Raw genomic sequence first — 18,021 nt, forward strand, 5'->3', positions numbered from 1 at the left:
CGATGCTTGAGTGAGCAGGGTTCGCTGGGAAACCTTCGGAGGAGGCCTGTGGCAGATCTGAGATGAACTCACGTCCGGAGACTGCCGTGTTACGTAGTGGGCACGGGGGCGCCTTGGCCCTTGGGGCGCCCAGAGCGCGAGAGGCCAAGGGCTGGCGGTTGTGGCAGGCGTCGAGCAGGTGTCCTCCGCGCGGTCCCAATACGAGTGCTTACGTCCTGCTCAGTTCTCCCGGCCTCGCTGCTCAGTGCTCGTCGCTCCCGCTTATAGTGCTAACTCCTGTCCTCTCTTCGTGCTTCGGGGGCCAGCGCACGCTTCCTTGTACTTGACTGCCATCGGTCTGCACCATGACCTTCCCCGCGAACGTCGACGCCGACCCGGACCCAACCTCCCAGATTACATGGCCCGCGCGCCAGGGCGAGCACAGTCGGAGAGGCTCCAAGCACAACCTCGACGCCCCCAGGAGCGGCAGCCGGCTGTCTGTCAGTAGGAGTAGGGCGAATGGCAACGGGCTCGCGAAGCCCCCTGCGGCGGAGGCGGAGGGGAGCGGCAAGAAGAGGATGTCGTCGTTGGACTTGTTCAACCTGAGCATCGCCATGGGCGGATCCCAGGTGGCGTGGACGGTCGAGCTGGGGTGAGTGATACCGATCCACGTGCTGTTTGCGGCAAGCGAGGAGAGTGCGCGGTTTAACCATGGTTTGATGCCAGATACGGGACGCCGTTCTTGCTGGAGCTCGGGCTGTCGGAGCAGCTGACGAGCCTTGTGTGGCTCGCGGGGCCCATCAGCGGCCTGATCGCCCAACCCGTCATTGGTGAGCGAGGAGGCATTTTCGCCGTTTGTTCTCTTAAGACTTTGTAGTACCATGTTGATGCATGTATGACATAGGTGCCATCTCAGACGCGTCGACCTCGAAATACAGGCGTCGATATTGGATCGTCCTCTCTACTGCCGTCTTGGTCTTTTCAACCCTGACCATCGCCTACTGCCGCGAGATCGCCTCGTTCTTCGTTGACATGCTAGGCCACTATGCCGGAAGCTGGGACCCGAAGTATGGCAAGACGGTGGGTTTGCACGTCATTGCTGCTATCGTGCGAGCTCTGATGATGATCCCTTCTTTAGGTACAAGACACAGCAATTGGCTTTGCTATTGTGTCATTCTACTTGCTCGACTTTGCGTTGAACGCTCTCCAAGCCTCCCTTCGGAACCTGCTCCTGGATGTGACGCCCCCGGAACAGCTCAATGCTGCCAATGCGTGGCATAGTAGGATGCTTAACGCTGGAAACATCGTCGGATACGGCTTCGGTATGGTTTCTTATATTTAGTAGTAGAACAGTTGGTCTAATCGCGCTGAAGGATTCCTGCCTCTGGCGAATATGCCCGTACTCCGTCTGCTTGGGGGATCGCAGTTCCGCAAGTTCTGCGTCGTCTGCATGATTATTCTGACGGCTACTGTCTGGATCACGTGTTGGACGCAAGAGGAGAAGGAGCGCGAACAACGTCGCGTGGAGAAGAGGTATACATACTATTGAGGACTAGCTGGCACTGAAATCTCCACTGACTAGCTCACAAAGTCGCATACGCGAAATCATCACAGGCATATGGACGACTATTTGGAGTCTCCCGAAGCCTATCCGTAGAGTTTGCTACGTACAGCTCTTCGCGTTCATGGGTTGGTTCCCCTTCCTATTTTACTCGTGCGTGGCTTCGCCCTCTAGTGTAGGTATTTGCTCACCTCGTCCACCAGGACAACATATATTGGACAGGTGATGGCGTACGAGCTTGGTAAAGAGCCAGATCACGACCTCGCTACGCGAACTGGCGCATTCGCGATGCTCATCTACAGTCTAGGTAAGATACATCCTTCGCAAGTCCATGTAGTTGTAGGTCCTGACCATTCGTCTATAGTGGCTGTCGCCGCGGGTACGCTCCTTCCCTACCTGACACGGCGGGACGCCGTCCTTCTCGCACACGAAGGAGACGAAGACGAAGACGCAGAGCTCACCCGCCTCCGCGAGCAAGTCCGCGAATGGCGCGCCGAGGCCGCTCGGCGCGGCCAGCCCCTCCGCCTGCCGCTCATGCCCTTCTTCCTCCGGAACATCTGGACGGGCGCGCTCCTGCTCTTCACCGGCCTCACCCTCGCCACATTCTTCGTGTCCAAGATCTGGCAGGCGATCGTCGTCGTCTCGCTCGTCGGCATCTGCTGGGCCGTCGCGTGCTGGGCGCCCTTCGCGATCATCATGGAGTTCCTCAAGGAGCGCGAGCGCGAGGCCGAGGAGGACGGGGAGGCCGTTGCGCGCGCGTGGGCGCGGAGGCCGTCGCACAGCCGGACGCTCTCCACCCCCGCGATCCGGCGGAACAGCAGGCAGAATGCGGACGGGGAGAGGACGCCGTTGTTGAGGCGGAGGTCTTTTGATCAGCGGGACGCGGATGCGGGGCTGCCCGAGAGCGAGTCGGCCGCGGGGGGAACGATTCTTGGGATCCATAACCTTGCCATCGTCATGCCCCAGTTCATCGTGAGTGGCCGAGAGGTCGAATTACGTCCTGTTTAAGCTGGAATGCTGATGGTCGCCGGCTAGGTCGCGATCGCGTCAAGCGTGATCTTCGGAATCGTGGACGGGGACGCCAACGGCGGCCCAGAGGGCGACAGCGCTCTCTATGGCAAGAACGGCGTCGCGTGGGTTCTTCGGTTCGGTGGCGTTTGCACACTGGTGAGAAGCATATGGCGTTCCGTAGCCTCGTGATGACAATGACTGACTCGATATCTTTTCCGTAGCTTGGGGCTGTCCTAGCTCGTGGGGTGCCACCGACCCGTACGGAGAAACAAATGCGGAGGCGGCTTGCAGAGCTCAAGGTCCTCCAAGAGGAAGGCACCCCATGACCTCATCACCTTCGCTTGGTAGCTGCTAGCGCGCTGATCTTTCCGCTCACTTGCTACGCACCTACCCTGGCTGGTTAGCTAGCTAGCTAGCTGGAATACGCTAGGACGACCGTGCCTAGCTGCCACGTAGCTGTACCAATGTCCCCCTCTCTTCGCTTCATGGGCTCGGGTCGCGGACCATGGAAGGACTTTCGGCTTGATTTCGTCATAGCTTTCAGTTGTGCCTACATTTCCTACTGTTGTACATCATCTCCCATCTCATCTAGCACTGCTATTCCGGGCAACATCCATGCAACTCCTTTACGGGCTAGCGCTGTCTCGTGTACATATGGCCAACATTGCGTAATCCCAGTCGTCGCGGTCCCTGCTCGCGATATGTCTCACCGGGACGGGCGTGATCGGCACCGCGTCTCCGAAGAACGATACGATAGCGGACGCGGCTAGTGGAGGATCGGCAGGTTGATCTCCGTGGTTAGATTGATCACAGGTGATAGGATGCACAGCGCGTACCTTTGCCCGCCGAAAGCCTGTAGAACAGCCGGATGGAAAGCGCAGAGGATTTCAGGGGATGCAGGGGAGGCAGCTTGGGCAGCTGCGCGAGGTGCGTCGGGCCGTCTCCGGAACCAAATACGAGCACTACTTTTGAGGGTGTCTCCTTAAACTCTAAGACTTCCCAGCGCAGCGTGCCTTCCGGAGTTTCGACGCTATCTATGGTTGCAGGCACATCTGAGACATACTCAATTTGAGCAGGAGCCGTGTGGACCCACCTTCGCTCCAGCAAGGCACGACTGAGCGGCGGACGACCGTGCCGTCGTCCTCCGTGATATCGCACTGTCCTGTGTGCACGAGGACTTGTTTCTCTACCAGCGCGCCTTTGGGTAGCTCGGGGACGACGAGAAAGAGCGTGGGTGCTCGGGCTTCCTGCGAGGATTATTCAGCGATCTATACGTTTAGAATAGAGGAAGACACTGACTCCTTCGTATTGTGAACTAGCGGCACGAACGGGGGGCACATCTGCTAGTCTGGCAAACCAATAGATGATGCTTTGCATATGACCGGACCAACCGCCCCCAGAATTGTTCTTTAACGCCTCGACGACACGGTGGACATGCTGGAATGACAGGGCTGCCTCGAAAGCTAGGGACTGCGGGGAAGGGAGGGATAGGCTGCTCGGGATGAGACCAATTTGACCGGAGATGGATACCCGTTCGTCCGCCTGCAATATGCGAACGAGTGAGGACGAGGGCGATCCAATCGATGAGGCGGCGGACTCACGACTATTGCTTGGGAGTATGGACCGATGTTCGCTGGGGCCCAGTAACTCAGGCCCTGGACATGGAGCGCCTGTCGTTCTGAAGGATTGCGCTCGGCATATGCGACGCAGTCGAGCCGAACGCGGATAGGAGGGGGAAGATCTGCTGCGACGCATGCGCGAGCTGGGGGACTTGTGCCGAAGTATGTCGCATATACGGCGTTCACGCGTGCGAAGAGGTCCATCGAGGAGATGAAGATATTGATGTTGGCACAATTCGCTAGATCAAGCGAGTGCAACGCTAGAGATTCTGCAGTGGTGACAGATTGCGTAGGTCGATATAATTAGTCAATGTCTGGTTACGGACTGACCCTTCAGCTTTTCGAAACACTCTTGCACCTCGTCTTCTATAGAGATTTCAAGAGAATGCTCTTCAACCTGACGTTGCACGTTGGTAACAGAGACCCAATTTCCTATCCGCTTGGAGGCTACCCTTGCTGTAACATGAACCACCGACTGCCGTGTTGCTTCTGCCTCGCCGACAGGTGACCCCTTTCGGGAAGCGTTCAATATTATGTCGCGAACACCGACAAATGGCTCTGACAGTACTGGAGGTACCGGGAGCTGAGTGTCAATGGGGTATTCCTTCGTGATCAGCGATACCCTCTTAATGCGAAGGTATGCGACGGTTGCGAAGTCATTATCTGAGTGCACGATTGTCTCCACTTCGTCTCTGTGCAAGCTCTGGGATCAGTGGCTCAGAGCGTGGTATATGCACTTACAGGTTGATGCGGTGCTTGAATAGAGGCGAATCCAGGGCCAAAGTCTCGTATTCACCGCCTTCGCCGCAAATGTGTGATCCGTATAAAGTGTTCTGGCGGGGCCACGGTGAACAGCTTTAGGAGAGGTTTTAAACGCTCAGACCTACCAATTTCACTAACGTGGGTTGCATTTGAGCCAAAGTCTTCCCGAGATGTTTAGTCGTCAGGCCAATCCCAGCTACTTTGATCAAGATGGCCTCCAAGCCGGCTTCAATCATTTCGGAGAGCAGCTCTTCCTGGTTGCGCTGCCATAGATAGCATAGAGGAGTGAGACCAAGGCGTCGGCATCTGTTAGATATGAGGATATCATCATCAATATTGAGGTAAGGACATACACGTGCTCGACGCGAACGCGTTGGTAGTTAGAAAGGATAGCGCCTACGGAGACACCTTGTATATCCGGATGGCGAGTCTAGCAAGCACGAGTTGAATAGATCGTGCCATTGCAGAAAGTGGAACATTGAATTGCACTTTGACTGTCAGTAGCAGTTCGTAGAGATCTTCAGTTTCATCGCCATTTATCCCACCGCTTTGTGCTGGGTCGCGCCCGCCATACTCTCCGCCCTGCTCTACGGCTGCGCCGGCGATAACTCGTCTGTACAAGGGAACGTCCAAAGCACGTCCAACAAATTCTATGGCGTCTTGTCCAACGGTTTGGTAAAGGTACGAGTCAAGTTCCTCTGGTTTGCACGGGGTCGGACAGGCTCATCGGGGAAGCTTGAATATGGCCGAACCTTTGCCTTGCTCAGGTCCCAGAGACGCAGCCGCAGCAAGCTCGTGACCGTTTCTTGCGCAATGCAGCAAGTTATAACAGCTGTCTTTACCTCCGCTTAGCAATGCTACGTATCTCATGATTGCGTTGGCTGACGAAGATGGCGGGAGGGAAGACGCGAGGAGGTTCAAGAGACGCCCATAAACTGACCGTTCGGGTAATAGATCAGAGGGAGATCGATTATGTCAGAGTCGCGTGCATGACAAGCGCGTCGTAGCCACAGGCCGAGGATCCCAAAACGATCTCTCTACTATCCTCCTCTTCTTCCAATCCGTTGTACTCTACCCTCTCTCCTTCACGAATCATGTCAGCCACGAACCTCTCGTCTGCGATGGATGTCGATGAAGCTGCGATTGATGAGGGCCTGTACTCCCGTCAGCTGTACGTCTTGTGGATCTGTACGACGCGTCCCGGTACTTACCAATCAACTCTAGCTATGTGCTTGGGCACGAAGGTTCGTTTCAAACGACACATCCAGCCGTTAGCTGTTGCTCATTTGAACTACTTGCTAATAGCTATGAAGCGCATGGCTGCGTCCAATGTTCTTATTGTCGGCGCGAACGGTCTTGGTGTGGAGATCGGTGAGTCTCAAAGACACCGTATGACCTTCCTAGCGACAGTCATGCCAATACAATCTGCATTCCAGCCAAGAATATCATTCTTGCCGGTGTCAAGTCTGTCACAATATACGACCCTGAGCCCGTCAAGGTATCAGACTTGAGCAGTCAGGTAAAACACATCCTAGCGTCTAGTATATGCAAGTGTACTCAGGATTATTCAGTTCTTCTTGCGAAAAGAAGATGTCGGAAAGTCAAGGGCAGAAGTAACAGTTCCCCGACTTGCGGAGCTCAACGCATACGTCCCTGTACGGAATCTTGGCGGTCAGCCCGGTCAAGAGATCTCCGTAGACTTGATCAAGGGCTTCCAGGTGTGCACTACTCGTCACAGACCTACGTTCTCACGTACTCATTCAAGTATGACAGGTCGTAGTTCTCACTCGTGTTCCACTCTCGAAGCAGCTGGAGATCAACAACTGGACACACGAGAATGGCGTGCATTTCATCTCCACAGACACTCGGGGTCTCTTCGGGTATGTCACCACTACGCCTTTGGGGCCTTTCACACGCTCACTACCATGCATCTGCACGAAGCACGGCATTTAACGACTTCGGCCCTAAATTCACTTGCGTAGACCCAACTGGCGAGCAGCCTCTGTCTGGAATGATCGTCTCTGTTGACAAGGACAGCGAGGGTGTCGTGACTTGCTTGGACGAAACTCGCCATGGTCTCGAGGACGGCGACTTTGTTACGTTCAGCGAAGTTCAGGGTATGACCGAACTCAACGGCTGCGAACCTCGTAAGGTTACAGTCAAGGGTCCGTACACATTTACCATCGGCGACACCTCTGGATTGAGCGACTACAAGAGTGGGGGTATCTTCACGCAGGTCAAGATGCCGAAGATCCTGCAATTCGTACGTGTCCCTGCGTATGCCTGCTACGTCGCGCTGTTGACGCGATTTACAGAAATCGTTGCGCGAGTCCCTCAAGGAGCCTGAATACTTCATCACCGACTTTTCCAAATTCGACAGGCCTGCTACGCTCCATGCAGGTTTCCAGGCTCTTTCTCAGTTCGAAGAACAGCACAAGCGATCGCCTCGCCCGCGTAATGCCGAGGACGCCGCCTCTGTAGTTGCTTTGGCGAAGAAGATCGATGCGGACGCCGACGAGAAGATCGTCACTGAGCTCGCTTACCAGGCGACCGGTGACATCGCGCCCATCAACGCCGTCTTGGGTGGTTTCGTCGCTCAGGAGGTTCTGAAAGCGTGCTCTGCCAAGTTCCACCCCATGATCCAGAACCTGTACTTCGACTCGCTTGAGTCTCTTCCCTCGGAGGTGCCAACTGAAGCAGACGTTCAGCCTAGTGGCTCGCGTTACGACGCCCAGATCGCTGTATTTGGTAAGAAGTTCCAGGAGAAGATCGCGAACTTCCGCGAGTTCCTTGTCGGCTCTGGTGCCATCGGCTGTGAGATGCTGAAGAACTGGAGCATGATGGGCCTTGCGGCTGGGCCGAACGGGAAGATCACCGTCACCGATCTCGACACCATCGAGAAGTCCAACCTGAATCGTCAATTCTTGTTCCGTCCGAAGGACTTGGGCAAGTTCAAGTCTGAGGTCGCGGCTGCTGCTGTCGCTGCCATGAACCCTGACCTCGAGGGCAAGATCGACACCAAGCAGGAGGCCGTGGGTCCGGATACTGAGAGTGAGTCCCACCTCTCTTGCGTCGTGATTCTATTCGTTGACACTGGAGCGTAGACATTTACGATGCTGACTTCTTCGCAAGCCTGGATGGCGTTACCAACGCGCTCGACAACGTGAAGGCCCGTCAATACATGGATCAGCGCTGTGTCTTCTACCTGAAGCCTCTCCTTGAATCCGGTACATTGGGCACGAAGGGCAACACGCAGGTTATCGTCCCTCACCTGACAGAGTCGTACGCATCGTCGCAAGATCCTCCTGAGAAGGAGACGCCCGTATGCACAGTTAAGAACTTCCCGAATCAGATTTCACACACCATTGAGGCAAGTCCTTTTCATTGTATGACAGAACATACACTGACGTTATTACAGTGGGCAAGGCAGCAATTTGACGCGTTGTTTGTCAAGCCCCCGCAGTCCGTCAACTCTTACCTCTCCGAGCCTAACTTCCTCGAGAACAACCTCAAGTACTCTGGTCAAGTGAAGGAGCAGGTCGAGCAGATCGTATCATACCTTGTGACGGACAAGCCCCTCACGTTCGAAGAATGCATTGTTTGGGCACGTCTGCAGTTCGAAGAGCAGTACAACAACTCAATCCGTCAGCTGCTGTACAGCTTGCCGAAGGACGCCGTTACGAGTACAGGTCAGCCGTTCTGGAGCGGCCCCAAACGCGCCCCCGACCCGCTTACCTTCGACTCCAACAACGTATGTGATCTTGCATATCGACATTGCCCTCGTCACTGACTTGCATCGCCACAGCCGACTCACCTGCAATTCATCATCGCCGCTGCCAACCTTCGCGCATACAACTACGGCCTTCGAGGGGAGTCCGACCCCGCCGTCTTCAAGAAGATCGCGGACGAGGTCATCGTGCCGGAGTTTACGCCCAAGAGCGGTGTCAAGGTCCAGATCAACGACAATGATCCCACGCCGCAGAACGACTCTGGCGGCGATCTGGACGTGCAGGGATACCTCAAGAAGCTGCCGCCCCCGTCATCGCTCGTCGGCTACCGCCTGAACCCGGTCGAGTTCGAGAAGGACGACGACACGAACCACCATATCGACTTCATCACCGCCGCGTCGAACTTGCGTGCGCTGAACTACGGCATTTCGCCAGCCGATCGGCATACGACGAAGCAGATTGCTGGCAAGATCATCCCGGCCATCGCTACGACCACGTCGTTGGTCACCGGCCTTGTGTGCTTGGAGCTCTACAAGGTTTGTCTTCGGCAGATTTTTCGGCGCTATGCTGCAGGTGGACTGATACATCCGCGTAGCTCATTGACCGCAAGAGCAAGCTCGAGGATTACAAGAACGGCTTTGTCAACCTCGCGCTGCCATTCTTCGGCTTCTCAGAGCCCATCGCGCCCAAGAAGAACAAATACGGCGACACCGAGTGGACGCTCTGGGACCGCTTCGAGTTCAAGAACGACCCGACGCTCAAGGAGATCGTCGACTGGTTCCATCGCGAGCATAAGCTCGACGTCAGCATGGTCTCGCAGGGCGTCAGCATGCTCTGGAGCTCGTTCATCGGCAAGAAGAAGAGCGAGGAGCGGCTGCCGATGAAGTTCAGCAAGCTCGTCGAGCACGTGAGCAAGAAGCCGATCCCACCGCACACCAAGCACCTCATCGTGGAGGTAATGGTGAGCGACGAGGAGGGCGAGGACGTAGAGGTTCCGTTCATCGTTGTTCACATCTAAGCCAGTGTAGAGAGTAGCATGCAGAATACGAACAGTGTACAATGGTATCATCTAGAAGTCGTCAATGACAGTGTAGCTATACGTCGACAACGTCATACCACGAGTCGAGCAGACTGACAGTAGTTGACATGACAACCTAGATCACGACTCAGTCCGAAAGATATATGACCTCGACTTTGGGACGCTTCAAACTTGAAGGTGCGCTCTCTCCATACTTGGCCTCCTCTCCTTCCAAAGCGCGCTTCAATGACCCGTTAACATCTTTCTTCTCTTCTTTAATTGCAGGCTGCGAGCCGCCCGATCCTGCGTTGGCAATCCCATTTGCTACGCAAGGAGCAGACTCAGAGGGACCCTCTCCGGCGACTGACAGCTCTGCCAAATACTCTTGGAAGTACGCTTCGATTTCTGCGACGCACGTGTCAGCACATTCCTGATAGAGGCATAGCGGAACTGTGATAGTTCTCACTCTTCTGACGGCTGTAAGTGATCCCAACCCAAGTGTTTAGCGTCCTGTACGTATTCTGCAGCAGCCGACGTCAATCCGAGGGCATATCAGTACTGCCAGTGGCACAGTATATGGCATAAGGCGCACCTCAGGACGGCTAGCGAATTCCTCCCAGCGGGCGTTGTTCGTAGTCTCATCCCATCCTTCGCGCTTGTCCACCATGTAGCGCGCCATCCTTCGTAGGACATTCTCCGTGATCTTGTGTTTCGGGCCGTGATTCTTACCACGTTTTGTCTTCGCCGCCACGGCGCCCGTACGCTTGTGCGTGGGTCGGTATTCCGAATGGTCGCCAGCACCAGGCTCCGCTTCTTCTTCTTCTTCTTCTTCTGCTTCTTCTTCCTCCGGTTCGCACCCAGAGTCATCCTCAGGCTCAGGCTCGTCGCCACTCGGGTGCGCAGCTTGCGAGTCGCTCCGCTTGGATGAAGACGCAACGGGTGAGCTCTGTGAGCTCTGCACACGCTTTCGAGCCGCGATGTAAATCTCGTTCGGAAGCTTGCACGCCTTGTCCCAATGTCGCTTCCATGATGCTGCGGTGCGGTGCGGGGTCTAGGAGAAGGAACGACATCCATCAATACACTTTGAGTAACAGGCTTCCGGTTCGATTCCGCCTTCGCCCGCACCTGCTCCGCAAGCTCATCATACAGTTCTTCCTTGCTCGGCACTGGTCCCCTGTCGAGACGGTAGTGTAGGTACTGTATGAAGAAGATCTTGTCTTCTTTCGTGAACCTGCCGTTGTCGTTTTTGGGGTCCCGACGCGGGGGCTTTGGTTTCGTATGAGGTGGTAAGGGGGGGATGAGCGTTTCATCGTGATACTCAGCTACGGGGGACCCTCGCTTTGGGCGGTAGCCTGCAGAACCACCGTTCAGTAGATTGACGTTGAGCGTTTCTCCTTTTTTGCGTGATGAAGAAGCTTCACTCTTGATAGCGCCACGGGGTAAGGATGGCGCAGCGAGCGAGCCTTCAGACGCAGACGTTGATCTGGTACTATAGGGGGGGGTCAGGATAAATCATGTTGAGGTGGTTTTCCGCCCGCAAGACATGGCGGCTCGTACCGCGAGATACTCGATGCGAGAACTGGCGACGTATGGGTATGTATATGCGCCGCGTACGCCTGTTGATAGAGTTTAGGCCCCAGTTTGTCGATGTGTTTGATGAAGTAGTCTTTCCAAGCTGCGAATCAGGTAGGTGATGTGAGGACATGGGTTTCGTCGACGTCACTTTCAAGCAAGTTCATGCTTCACTAACCAGCGGTAGTGTGGCCACTGACCTGAACCCCTCTTCGCATGAATATTCGTATTGGTCGAATGCGGTATTGACGAACTCACTTTGTCCAACATGGCGAAGCCTTGGAGCGGTGTTAGACCTTCCGCCTTGGCTTTGCGAAGCGTATTCACAAGGAGTCGCTCGTCGTCCGGCACGAAAACAACGGGAGTGAACTTGTCCCGTTCCGCCGGGTCTTGGCTCGCCGACTGCATCGCCGCAATGACAGCGTTAGCTATTCGAACTTCGTCGACAGACAGCTGCGGAGCAGGCGCGTTCGACTGCGACCCGGATTGTTGTTGCATTGCTGCCATTGCTTGGAGGGCGGGATGGGACCACTGCTGGCCCCCGAGTTGCGACAAGAGAGACTCGGATCCTGATATGCTCTGCCGCTGCAGTCCATGCAGCAAGTTCGGGACGCCATTCGACTGCGGCAGCGCCGAGCTAGCCTCAGGAACGTGGCCACCAGCTGCGTGGTTCTGCATTGCTGTCATGAGTGTGTTAACGAAAGCGAGAGGCAAGGTGACTTGGTTGAATTGATTCATGGTGGGGGATAGAAGGTTGCAAGCTAGCACTGGTTGAGAGAATACAGGCGATGATGAGCTCGAAGGTATGTTAGAAAGTTGAGGCCGTCAGAATTGCGTTGATCTTATATGTAGCCGGCGTATTGGTGAAGATGGATGTAGGCTGGGTTCAACAAGGCTTCTGACCTGACGTAAAACGCTGCTTCTGGATTCGCATGAGGCACGGGAGACGCCCAAGATGATCATTGCGCAAGAGATTCACGTGTCGAAATCCAGATACGCACACAACGACGATCAGAGCACAGTTAGTTGACAGCTGCCTGAAATACACGGGACATTGAACGTGGGTGTGCTGAGCCGACCTCCTAAACCCCAGTAACTTCGCAAGAGACCCATCAAAGAGACGAAACGAACCGATACAGCGCGTGACCCGAAGTACAGATAGTATAACAATTGCGAACAAGTCTCAGTCCAAGGAGTCCAAAAGCTCTGACACTCTGCGCTCGTCGTCGTGCTTGATACGCTTACGAGGCGAGGAGAGGAGGGGTTCGGTCTGGTAACCACGCTTTGCGGAACGCTCTGGACTCCGAGACCCCACCTCGACCTTCGGAGACGTAGAGCCTTCGTCAGTGTCCTGCTGAGGCGGCGTGGTCTGGTTCTTGCTGCTTTCTGCTTCAGCCAAGTACTGCCGGTAGTACCTGTCCAGCACTGCACCGTGACGGCTCCGTTGTTAGCCGTCGCTTATGCGTAGAGATAGAGGAAAACTCACTCGCGCCGCGGTCTCTCGTCACGCAATACCACGCATTTAGGGTGCGATGTTTATTCTGTACATACTCCTAAGGGACAGCTCACCAGAATATCGATAGGCCGACGCACCTCTGGTCTCTCCGCAAATTCCTTCCAGGGCTCCTGCTTGGAGGTATACTGCTCCCAAACATCGCGTCGCTCTGCCTTGAACTGCGCCATGGCACGGATTTCCTCCAAGGTAACAGGACGCCCCCGGGAAGTGTGTCTCGTATTGGGGACGGTGCCGACAGGCTCGGCTGCAACTTCTTCGTTCGGGTTACAATAGCTCACCACGGAAGCGTTGTCGGCTGCGTCTTCACCATCGCTCTCCTGCGATGTCTCGTCGTCCTCGTCGCTGGAACCCCCTATGCGTGCGTAGCCTGGTCCGGAGCTTGGTGAGGAGGCCCTCAGCTGCGACTGTTCGGCGCGTTTGCGCGCTTTGATATACTCCCTGTCCGGGCACTCCGGATGCTCATACCAGTGCTTTTTCCAGGCCTCCGCGTCGTGGTGTGCAGTCTACGGGCCAGGATAATCCTGAATATACACTGATAGCGCAGTAGAGCGACAACGCCTTGCGCACCTGTTTTGCGAGATCCTTATACAAGTCCTTCTTAGATGGAATCGCTCCGGGCTGACGGAGGCGCCAGCGCAGGAAGTGAATGAAGAAGATCTTGTCCTCGTCAGTGAACTTGGAACTTTTCTCGTCTGCCTTCGCACGCGGCGCTACCGGGGCTAAGAGCCCGGACGATGGCGGAATCAATAATCCAGCGTGGTCCACTTGTGCAGGCGAGCCTCTCCTGTACCGAAGGGGCGGCTTCGACTGGGTAGCAGAGGCCGAAGTACGTGCTAGTGGCTGCGATGATTGGCTCTTGCCCTGGGAGGGGTGAGCCGTAGCTTTCTGAACATTTGCCACTGGAGCGGCACGGGCAGGCATGCCTTTGGCCGTCCCGTGATTGTTTGCGTTCGAATTCGAAGTTCGAGGAAGGGGGGTCGATGGCGTGCTTGCTCTATGTGTAAAGACGTGTCGGCGACTGACGAATCTAGCTAGTTTTGGAGGAGACATACTTTGAGGAGCTATGTTCAGGCCGTACGGCAGATGATGGCAGACGAGAATGAGATACAGTAGATGTCGCGACACCTTTCCGACTGTGATGTTCAGGGGGATATATCTTTGGCAACAGTCGCTCGAGATTCTCAAGGCAGTAATCCTTCCACTCTGTTCAGCCGCGGTATGAGTACCGGAAAGACGCTGCCACTGATACGAGGCAGTAGCTCTTACCAAGTGCCGTATGATTATAAACCTACGGTAATCAGCTGCCTCCCGTTTTATAAGTTTGTACTAGCGCTTACAAGATGCAACTTCTCCAGAGCCTTACGCGGCGAGATACCTCTCGCCTTGGCCTTCCAGAGAGTGCTGACGAGCATTTCTTCGTCGTCGGGATCTGAGCCAAGAGGCATCGAGTCCTCGTCTTGTGAACTGTCCCGTTGCTTCCCGGCCGTCCTCGCTGTTTCCGCAGACGGCTGTCGAGGTGGTGCCTGTTCTTGAGATCTAGTTTGAGAAGCCGACGGCACAGTCGGTGGCGCAACCATGGGCGCTTGCGACTGTGGCAGTAGCCACTGTTGGCCACCGGGCATCGCCATCGACGGACCGACCATGTTCTGCGGCGGGAATCCTTGCAGAAAGAAGTTAGGGGTCCCTTGAACACCTGCCTGCTGTTGGTGCTGGAAGTTAGGTATCATGAAATAAGGGTCGGAGCCAGTGCCGCCCGAGCCAAAGGATTGAAATTGTGGTTGGGATTGTAAAGAAGCTATCAGATTGTTCATGAAAGCAGGATTCAGCGGTATCTGATGGCCGTTGGGATTCATGGCGTAGATAGAGGGTCGGCGAGGTGATGTCAGTATTAGAGTAGATGGATTTCGTGAGAGGGAAGGAGCGAGGAGGCAGACCCAAATTCGAAGTCCCGCAGATGTCGCTGCGAAGCTGTTCGCAGAACAACATGGCCGAAAAGAGAACAAACGCGTGACGCGTCTCGCGACGCCTGTATGCTGTGCTTCTTAGACGCCGTACAAACGCTCGCGAAAGCAGTTGCCCGACTACGTCTTTCAAGTACATACATCCAAGCCCATCCCGTCCCACCTCGTTGCTTCATAGCTTCAATCTCCGTATGCAACACAGATACTACTCATGCAACACCTCTGATTCGGCTATCTGAGTCCGCGGCCTTGCTCTATCTCCCATTCGCTACCTAGTCTGAGGCTTTGTCCAAGGCAGATTTGAAACGTTTCTCTTCACGATTGCTCTCTAGATCCTGTTCATCGACGGGGCGTTTATGCGGTTTCAACGCCAATGTGCTTAGGCGGGAGACACCGTCGCACGCAGCCGAGAAACCTGACTTTGGAAGTTCGCCCGAAGGTACGTCCGCCTGTTCTTGCTCCCCTGAAGCCTGCGGCCTGGCGGACCCGTCTCCCTGTATCTCCGCCATGTGTTCGGCGATATACTGTTCAATGACTAGCAAGGTATATAAATATAGTCAGCTCAAGCTCATGAAACATTGAGAACAGGGCATCGTTACATACCTTCTTCATAGGATATCGAAGCTCTCGCCCACCCGGCAGGGGTTCGCTTTTTCTGGTTGACGAGTCATTGTTCTGCATCGTTTGCAGTACATGTTCAGCAACATACCTTCGCCTGTCGCGCAAACTTCTCCCAATAGCCCTTCCCTGTCGCCGATATATCTGCCGGTGGCGGTCTCTCGACCCTGAACCGAGCCATAGCGCGTAAGTCCTCCTCCGTGATTCTCTGCGGCGGTAGAATGCCCTTCTGCCTCTTCACAGCCGCTCCAGATGACTCAGTCTCGACCGAGCTAGAGTAGTCCGAATCCGACCCATGCTCATACAGAGGGATAGGACGGCTGCCTCGTTTTCTCTGTGCAGGGTCGAGGGCAGCGCAGGCTTTGCGGAACGCTTTCCGGTGGAGCGGTTCAATATGGTCCTCGTGGACTCGTTGACGCTGACTGGAGGACGAGGCAGCTGTGCTCGGTTTTTCGAGTCTGGAATTTGCACTGGCCAGTCCGACTTTATGTTGCCTTCTGAGACTGGAATGGGCCGATCTCAGCAGTTTTCCTTCTGATGTCAAAGAGTCCTCACTGCTCAAGGCTCGGAGCGCCAGTTACGGACGATGGCAGTTGCCGGCGAACTTCCATATGCCCTTCAGCAGAGGGATACGCCTTGGCATATAGCCGATCCAGATGATCGAGGAAGTAATTCTTCCAGGCTACAATGCTCCATCTCAGCGCCGTAGCCATATATCGAGAGGTATCCAGCCTCTTACCACTTTCCGTATGATTGTTCACCTGGTACCTTATCATGTCAGCCTTGGCATTGCCTCGATCGCGACACTCACTCACATTGTGCAGCTTGTCCAACGCCTGCCGTGGTGTCAGCCCCTCGGCCTTACCCTCCTTCAAAGCACTGATAAGAATCCGCTCATCGTCAGCGACCGACCCGACCGGCGCGGGGTTGGCGTTCTGTAGCAGCGGCTGCATCGCAGTGACGAATGCTGCCAAGTCGCTGATTGCGAGCGAGTGATGGGGTGTATGACCCGCTGTGTTGCCCTGTATATGTGACATCTGGGCCTGTTGGGGGCTTTGTGATCCCGGGTGGGTCATCGACAGCCATTGCTGACCAGCCTGCTGCCATCCTTGCCACATGAACTCGAATGTGGGCGCAGAACCCGGCTGCATCTGCAGCACCCCTTGGGGCATCGGCGTCTGGGGAGCATGCGGGGATTGTGATAGTATCCCACCCATCATGTTCATGAATGTGGGTAATGGAATCTGCGCGAAGTTGTTGTTTGGGTTGTTCGGGTTCATCTTGTATGACAAGACCGATCGAGACGCGCAGGCTGGTGGTGGTGCACTCTGGCACGTCGCCATCGTATGTACATTATGTATATGCCACTGAGATTGCCCACCCCCCACGTCCCACGGTGAACCTGAACTCTATCTGACACAATGCAGTTAGATGGCCACAATAAAATTTCTCCTGTTCTCACGCATGTACGTTATTAAATGCGCGTGTATGCGGTTCCTAGAACTACCGACAGAGCGTACCAGTCAGGTTCCCCAATTCTTGCCAGTGCCCATGAGCTCAAAGCGCATCGGGTCTTCTATGTAGATGTTGCACATGCGTACTGAGACTGTAGGCCTTGACAGAACATCTCGAACTTCGAACGCTACGCATCCGTTATACGTACACGCGGCTGTCAACTAGTCGCCATGTGATGCCCACCGGCGGCCTGTTCATGTGCGTCACCCTCGACACTTCCATCCTCAACCGACCATGATTGTACATGTGGCGCCGAAAGACGACAAGGGCGGCGTTCAGTCTGAGCTGAGTTCGACAGGCTCCTTAGTGACGCGAGCCTTTTTGATGCGCTTGGCCACAGGGGACCCTCCATAAGTGTTCGCAACGTGCAGCCTCCGAGGGAGCGCCGCGCTTTCGCGAAAATACACTGTTGAGGATGTCTTCCTTGATAGTACGCGAGCTCGACGAGGTGGAGACGCGAGGAGTGCATTCACGTGTATGGTATTGCTGAGGGAGCGTGGTCGTATCGATGTGATTGAGCTTGGATCCCGACTCGGGGATACCCGTCTTGTTGCGGACGGCGGCGTACTCATTGTAATAGCGTTGAATGTCTCATCGGCAATACAAGGTCAACTTCGATGCATGTAACATTGACACTAAGCGATTACCTTGTTCACGCCTGCGCTCAACGCTGCGCCAGCCATCCACAGACCGCTTTTGATTCTGTCCAAACCCGTCGCTTAGAAAACATTGTGGCAACGCGCTGTCATGGATTCACCTCCGGACGTCTCGCGAACGCCGCCCAGCGCGAAGTGAAGGAAGGGCACTTGGCCCACACCTTTCGTCTCTCGTACATATATCGAGCCATTCTGCGCACATCATCTTCTGTGACTTGTACGCCGTAGGCAGCGGTATGCCTCGGCGGGAGATCGTTTACCGAGGATTCTGAGCTCTCGGAGAAAGACTGATCGTCGGCGTCCGCATTGTCCTCGTTCCTGCCAAAGCGTTGCCCGGAGGATTCCCCAGTCGTGTGTGCGGAGTGTTGCGATGTGTTCTTAGACGTAATGGTAGGCGATGCTGTTCACCGATATCTATAGTACGAAGGACAAGGTTAGGAGTCCATCTATGAACAACGACAATACCATACTGTGCGAGTCCGTGTAAGGATGTCTGCGATGGCGG

The 18,021-nt window shown here is 55.2% G+C and overlaps 5 protein-coding genes across 5 annotated transcripts; 2 read left to right on the top strand and 3 right to left on the bottom strand.

Annotated features, from left to right (window-relative positions):
• Positions 1 to 167: 167 nt before the first annotated feature.
• DICSQDRAFT_86577 (MFS general substrate transporter) lies at positions 168 to 5,839 on the top strand. The gene is made up of 19 exons (XM_007365927.1): positions 168 to 631; positions 706 to 809; positions 884 to 1,059; positions 1,118 to 1,301; positions 1,353 to 1,512; positions 1,571 to 1,693; positions 1,744 to 1,847; positions 1,905 to 2,512; positions 2,576 to 2,707; positions 2,773 to 3,317; positions 3,388 to 3,585; positions 3,645 to 3,798; positions 3,851 to 4,093; positions 4,153 to 4,439; positions 4,501 to 4,862; positions 4,912 to 5,003; positions 5,058 to 5,238; positions 5,286 to 5,630; positions 5,685 to 5,839. Exons 1-10 carry the CDS (start codon positions 345 to 347, stop codon positions 2,875 to 2,877), a joined length of 1,983 nt encoding a protein of 660 aa, XP_007365989.1. The 5' UTR covers positions 168 to 344; the 3' UTR covers positions 2,878 to 3,317; positions 3,388 to 3,585; positions 3,645 to 3,798; positions 3,851 to 4,093; positions 4,153 to 4,439; positions 4,501 to 4,862; positions 4,912 to 5,003; positions 5,058 to 5,238; positions 5,286 to 5,630; positions 5,685 to 5,839.
• A 160-nt stretch (positions 5,840 to 5,999) lies between these two features.
• Positions 6,000 to 9,769, top strand: DICSQDRAFT_180785 (ubiquitin activating enzyme). Its single transcript, XM_007365928.1, has 12 exons — positions 6,000 to 6,107; positions 6,161 to 6,176; positions 6,238 to 6,303; positions 6,369 to 6,451; positions 6,504 to 6,650; positions 6,706 to 6,812; positions 6,874 to 7,195; positions 7,248 to 7,983; positions 8,037 to 8,302; positions 8,351 to 8,683; positions 8,738 to 9,196; positions 9,256 to 9,769. Exons 1-12 carry the CDS (start codon positions 6,027 to 6,029, stop codon positions 9,676 to 9,678), a joined length of 3,039 nt encoding a protein of 1,012 aa, XP_007365990.1. The 5' UTR covers positions 6,000 to 6,026; the 3' UTR covers positions 9,679 to 9,769.
• A 57-nt stretch (positions 9,770 to 9,826) lies between these two features.
• Positions 9,827 to 11,988, bottom strand: DICSQDRAFT_170295 (uncharacterized protein; the record flags this gene model as incomplete). The annotated part of the gene is made up of 7 exons (XM_007365929.1): positions 9,827 to 10,083; positions 10,145 to 10,199; positions 10,271 to 10,729; positions 10,804 to 11,161; positions 11,236 to 11,353; positions 11,429 to 11,450; positions 11,509 to 11,988. The coding sequence occupies 7 exons, from the start codon at positions 11,986 to 11,988 to the stop codon at positions 9,827 to 9,829; spliced, it is 1,749 nt and encodes a 582-aa protein (XP_007365991.1).
• Positions 11,989 to 12,292: 304 nt separating this feature from the next.
• DICSQDRAFT_155257 (uncharacterized protein) lies at positions 12,293 to 14,392 on the bottom strand. Its single transcript, XM_007365930.1, has 7 exons — positions 14,104 to 14,392; positions 14,033 to 14,054; positions 13,819 to 13,969; positions 13,334 to 13,760; positions 12,844 to 13,269; positions 12,737 to 12,791; positions 12,293 to 12,675 (listed from the first exon to the last, which is right to left on the bottom strand). Exons 1-7 carry the CDS (start codon positions 14,386 to 14,388, stop codon positions 12,434 to 12,436), a joined length of 1,608 nt encoding a protein of 535 aa, XP_007365992.1. The 5' UTR covers positions 14,389 to 14,392; the 3' UTR covers positions 12,293 to 12,433.
• A 607-nt stretch (positions 14,393 to 14,999) lies between these two features.
• DICSQDRAFT_170297 (uncharacterized protein) lies at positions 15,000 to 16,625 on the bottom strand (the record flags this gene model as incomplete). The annotated part of the gene is made up of 6 exons (XM_007365931.1): positions 15,000 to 15,262; positions 15,331 to 15,382; positions 15,437 to 15,848; positions 15,901 to 16,027; positions 16,085 to 16,106; positions 16,161 to 16,625. The coding sequence occupies 6 exons, from the start codon at positions 16,623 to 16,625 to the stop codon at positions 15,000 to 15,002; spliced, it is 1,341 nt and encodes a 446-aa protein (XP_007365993.1).
• Positions 16,626 to 18,021: the final 1,396 nt, after the last annotated feature.

Source organism: Dichomitus squalens (genome assembly GCF_000275845.1).
Source record: "Dichomitus squalens LYAD-421 SS1 unplaced genomic scaffold DICSQscaffold_15, whole genome shotgun sequence".
Taxonomy (NCBI): Eukaryota; Fungi; Basidiomycota; class Agaricomycetes; order Polyporales; family Polyporaceae; genus Dichomitus; species Dichomitus squalens.